At 41.1% G+C, this 5,449-nt stretch overlaps 1 protein-coding gene across 1 annotated transcript in view; it reads right to left on the reverse strand.

Moving 5' to 3' along the window:
• Positions 1-527: 527 nt before the first annotated feature.
• LOC104941648 (kallikrein-8-like) overlaps positions 528-5,449 on the reverse strand; it is an 8,611-nt gene continuing 3,689 nt past the window's right edge. The window contains exons 2-5 of the mRNA XM_010766778.1: positions 1,970-2,152; positions 1,359-1,411; positions 930-1,087; positions 528-843 (exon numbers count right to left, since the gene is read on the reverse strand). Coding sequence (XP_010765080.1) covers positions 691-843; positions 930-1,087; positions 1,359-1,411; positions 1,970-2,152 — 547 coding nt within the window. The 3' untranslated portion in view covers positions 528-690. The remainder of the gene's footprint in view (positions 844-929; positions 1,088-1,358; positions 1,412-1,969; positions 2,153-5,449) is intronic.

A 5,449-nucleotide genomic window follows, 5' to 3' on the forward strand; every position in this document is an offset into this window, starting at 1 on the left:
AGAGTCCTCTCCTGCTGATGTTCAGGTGTATATCAGTATGTAGTGTCTCTACTTTAAAGAGTCCTCTCCTGCTGATGTTCAGGTGTATATCAGTATGTAGTGTCTCTACTTTAAAGAGTCCTCTCCTGCTGATGTTCAGGTGTATATCAGTATGTAGTGTCTCTACTTTAAAGAGTCCTCTCCTGCTGATGTTCAGGTGTATATCAGTATGTAGTGTCTCTACTTTAAAGAGTCCTCTCCTGCTGATGTTCAGGTGTATATCAGTATGTAGTGTCTCTACTTTAAAGAGTCCTCTCCTGCTGATCTTCAGGTGTATATCAGTATGTAGTGTCTCTACTTTAAAGAGTCCTCTCCTGAAAAAAATGAAAAAAGTCTTTGCCTTGGGCCATAGCTACCATCGAGGACACTAAGTTCATGTCCTCTCTTTTTATGGGTACTATAAGGGGTTGATTTTGGTTTATATATTGGAGGACACCTACTCATGACTTCTGTATATCTAAAACACGGACATACTGTATAAGTAATCCTTTCTTTAGGATGGAGACTTCCCCATTTATTTCCAAACAGATACAATTTTTTTTTTGATCTAATATGTATGACAACATTTTCTGTGTTGGAAAAAATTCAGAAAACACACAAAGTGTAGCTTCGAGCTTTAATTATGAAAGAGTCTATCCCAATGTAGACATCTCAGGCAATTGTTTGTTTGATCCATGCAGCGTATTCTGGGTCGCAGAGGTCCATGAATGCTGCAGCTCTTCTACATACATAGTAAGGATCACCCAGAAAAGAAATGACGCCATAAATCATGTCTTTGTACACAGCTACTCCACCAGAATCTCCCTGTGAGAGAAACATGTATTCAGTTGACCTGATCAAAAACGCTTAAATGACATATATGAGTACACATTGGAGGTATGCCAACCTACGTAACATATATCCTTGCCACGTGCTTGACCGCAGAACCAGTGTTGATACGCTTTAACCGGGTAGGCCTCTGGGAAATCTTTCTGCAGAGTATTAACGAGGTCTTTACAATCAACAACGTTAATGTCTGCACAGTGGAGGGCAGGCGATGCACCGGGTTCTGGAGAAGAGAAGGAAAGAACAACGGCAGAAATTACAAACAGAAAATAAATTAAACAAAGCAAGATCATGTTAAGTTAAAAATGTATACTTTTATAGTACATAATAGCAATTGTTCTGCTGTCATAAAGGACGATCACAGATAACAAAAAAAACATTTGAAATTGGAAAAGTTTTTTTTTTTTTTAGGGCAGCTAAAGAGCAATAGAGTTCCTGGTCCCAGATACAAAGAATACATTTTGAAAAATATCATGATCTTTATTGAATCTCACTCCTTTTATCCCCAGGGCCCCCTGTAGTGGCAGCATGACCTGCGATCTCAACCCTAGCACAAATAGAAACAAGAAAAAACAAGCGCTTAGTTTACAACATTATTAGGATTTGATGAAAGCATTGAACAAATTCAAGGATATACTGTACCACATGGAATCGCTAGCTTTAAAAAAAAAAAAATACCACCACTTATTGACTGTATTTCCACAACTGACTTATAGTTGCACTTATTAATAATTACTTAAACACATGCAGCTCTATGAAATCCTTTAGTGAAAAAGATCCAGTTGACAAATGAAGGTCTATAAGTGATTTTGACAGATTAACAATAAGGTACTCTAAATGACCAAGTTGCTTTGACATCAGATGCCTCACAGAGACGGTAGGGGAAGTCTCTTGACTAGTTTCTTGAACTGTATCTAAATCATATCTGTAATGATATGCTGCAGAAAACAAACTTTCAGGGTTTCCCTTCTGTGGATTGACTGGTTGATATCAATCAGACCTTAGCATAACGGCTTTGAGCTGATATGTTGGACAAATCTAAGCCCAACCTAAACATTGTGAGACTCTCCAAACCAACATCTAGGTGGGAAAAGGCACGACTCACATTTCAGGGCGATGTTCACAGTCAGGGAGAGCAACAGGTGGAACACCAGAGGGTTTTGGCAGCTGCAGCAGCATGATATCATGGGACCTGTCCTCGTTGTCTGTGTAGATGACAGGTTCTGCTGTGATTTGTAACTCTTCTGCTGGATCCCCTGCATTCAAAACCAACTCTGCAAACAAACTCCTGCACAGAGGAAGAGGTCAATGTGTTTATTATCTATTCATCAATTTGTCTTACCAAACACATTTTTAAATTGGCCTCCGTAAACCCTACATTTGTCTGTAAAATTCAGAGTAAATAGTATTTTAAAGGTCTCCTATTATGCTATTTTATGGGTCTCAGATATATTGTGGCCCCACGCAAAGCTATGTGATGAGGCCCTCTGTGTCGCAATCGGGGGGGAGGAGGGGTTGGTGGGGGGTACCAACCAGATCATGCATTTTGGAGATCCCTCATATCTCTCTATTTCAGGCCTGTTAGAGAACTGCAGGTTCTCAGTCAGTAACTGCTGGCCCCGCCCCATGTTCAGGTGTATANAGTAGAGACACTACATACTGATATACACCTGAACATCAGCAGGAGAGGACTCTTTAAAGTAGAGACACTACATACTGATATACACCTGAACATCAGCAGGAGAGGACTCTTTAAAGCAAAGACACTACATACTGCTATACACCTGAACATCAGCAGGAGAGGACTCTTTAAAGTAGAGACACTACATACTGATATACACCTGAACATCAGCAGGAGAGGACTCTTTAAAGTAGAGACACTACATACTGATATACACATGAACATCAGCAGGAGAGGACTCTTTAAAGTAGAGACACTACATACTGATATACACCTGAACATCAGCAGGAGAGGACTCTTAAAGTAGAGACACTGCATACTGATATACACCTGAACATCACCAGGAGAGGACTCTCATGCGCAGAATACCTAGTCAAATTTGAGGTATAGCCGGTTGTGTCAAGACGGTCGAATATTATTTGTAAGCATTGATGTTTAGAATAGTCATGAGGTGAAAAAATAAATATCGACTAATATAGTAGAAGCGGTTAAATTGTTACAACGTACTAGGAGCAATGGGGCGATTGTACGGATTGTGGGCCAGGAGTGTTTCTTGTCGAAACGAGCCAAGAGGTGACAAAGAAAGGTGTGTGGTTTCGAGGTAAAGAGAGGCTACGGGAATAGAAAAAGATAGGAAACGACGGAGGGGACCAGAGGAACTGGCGGATCGTCACGAGTATTATATCTAGTAAGTAGCTATATATTATATCTAAAAAGTGGAACAAGACACCAGGTTTTGATCGTACACACTTAGGTAGCAATAGTAGTGCAATTCTGGCCGCGAAGAGGAAGCAAAAAGGGGTCAAATATCGCAGTGTTGCTGCGCGCGCCCCATTGGCACGCCATGTAAAGGATAAAATACCGCCGTTCGCGCGCAAGTGTGTTGCTCCGCGGTCTGACCCAGGTGACATCAATAGTAAAAAGAAGATATTAAGCAAAAAAAACCTTTTAGATACATTAGTAGTAAAAAAAGGATGTGTAAATAAGTGCCACAGAGAAATTGGAGTTCAACGAGAAATTAACTTGCGCCAGGTAGAGCAAGTAGCTAATATCTAGTGTAGGAATATACAATAAGGCTCTAAATAGCAGTGAAGGAATCGATTTTTTACAAAACACTCTCATCGCCAGAACAAGGTTCTCTTTCTGAACGTCGGCTGCATATACTCGCGCTCATACCATCCTTAGTTATTTGTCACGTTAGTCATATCTTTTTGACCAATTTTTGCAGAACGTTGGAGTTGTGCTCAATTGTGTTATTTACGATAGGAAAATTTCGGATGGTAAGGTGCGGACTAACTTAGGACGTAAGATACATTCTCGTTACTCCTGCTCTAGACATGGGGTGTGTGTGGATCTTGTTCCACGCTGTAAATTCTTACATAATATACTCCCTCGACTTACAACTCTTAATTTTGATCGGAGGTACACACATATGAGTAAACAGCGTGATAGACATTAACAGAGATTGACCAGAGCGGGATGAGCAGCTGTGTTAATATTTCTCTCGAAGTGGTCACCGCTTGCCAGTTAATCCGCCGGTGTCGGGGTGGATCAAGTCGTTCTTTCATTATTTTTTTTATTGTACTAAAAATGTTTTCATGCTTTTTTATAATTATATTAAGAGGATCTGACTACAATAGTCCACTATGGTATTAAGTTATACATCGACAGAGATTGAACATTTCTCATGTGGAGTATAGTATGTGACGAACTAAAACTTAAGTAGCTACAAAAGTTCACGAAGCACTGATAAAAGCAAAGTCGATACGGACATTAGTCACCAGAGATTACGACAAAGAATCAGACACAAAAGAAAGATAGATTAAGGATACAGGATTGTTCACGGCAAAAAACTCGGTACACCCTTTGTTTTGGGCTGTTACGGGGAAAGGAGAAGTGACAGAGTTCAGGTTTACCCACACGCGTACGAAGTCTCATGAAAAGGATAAATTACGCACAACCGGTTTTTGGTATTACCTTGGTTCTTCCCGGTAACTCGGACGGTAGGGCTGGATGCAGAGAAGTTGTTAGTTAAAGTCTTAACTAACCCGGAACATTCATTTGCCAGTGCACAAGACGTCACGGACCGCTTTGAAGGTGCACATTCAGAACTTCTCCTTTCTGCTCTCTCGCGTATATGGAATTTGTGTTGCAATTTTCTTCATTTTTTTGAGCTTTCTTGTGTACTTAAATTCTACTGGTAAGAATTGAGCTTTCCGGTCGTGTAAACTCTTTGGACTCATTCCGGCGGCGCACGGGTGGTAGGTTGGCCTAAAAAGTTTCCAGGTCTGGACGCCGTTTCAATTTGCCGCCCAAATTGCGAGCTTCACCAAAAAAACTTTATTTCGCGTGACGAAATTGCCGGCCGTACTGGTCTTTTAGGGAGAAATTGTCGAAGGGAACGGACGAACAAAACCACTTCTATTCCATGAACCAAGCGAGAGTCCGCTTTGCATGGAGGAGACGACTACAAGTCACATATAGTCATGCCATACCAGAGATTAGTAAATTTTCTCGAGAGAAATACCGACTACAAGCTTCCACATATGGACGGCGATACATCACGAGATGAAAGTTTCTCAGGAGAGGGAGGCGAGCTCACAAGGTCCCACACATCAGTCATTACATCCACCAGGATGAAATTTCTTTCAGTGAGAGGGACGACTAGCAAGTGCCACACTTATAGTCATACGATCGACAGAGATGAGAATTGTGTCGCTCAGGAGAGACGACTACAACGTCCCACATATAGTCCATACATCATCAGAGATGACAATTTTTCTCGAGCGAGAGGAGCGACTGCATAGACGGGCTTCCCGCGTGCCCGTGTTTTGTTGTTTTTTTTTTTTTTTTGCCAAGTGCCCACACTATAGTCATACATCTACATATAGTCATACATCACAG

Source organism: Notothenia coriiceps, unplaced genomic scaffold, assembly GCF_000735185.1.
Source record: "Notothenia coriiceps isolate Sejong01 unplaced genomic scaffold, NC01 NC01_scaffold00003625, whole genome shotgun sequence".
NCBI lineage: Eukaryota > Metazoa > Chordata > Actinopteri > Perciformes > Nototheniidae > Notothenia > Notothenia coriiceps.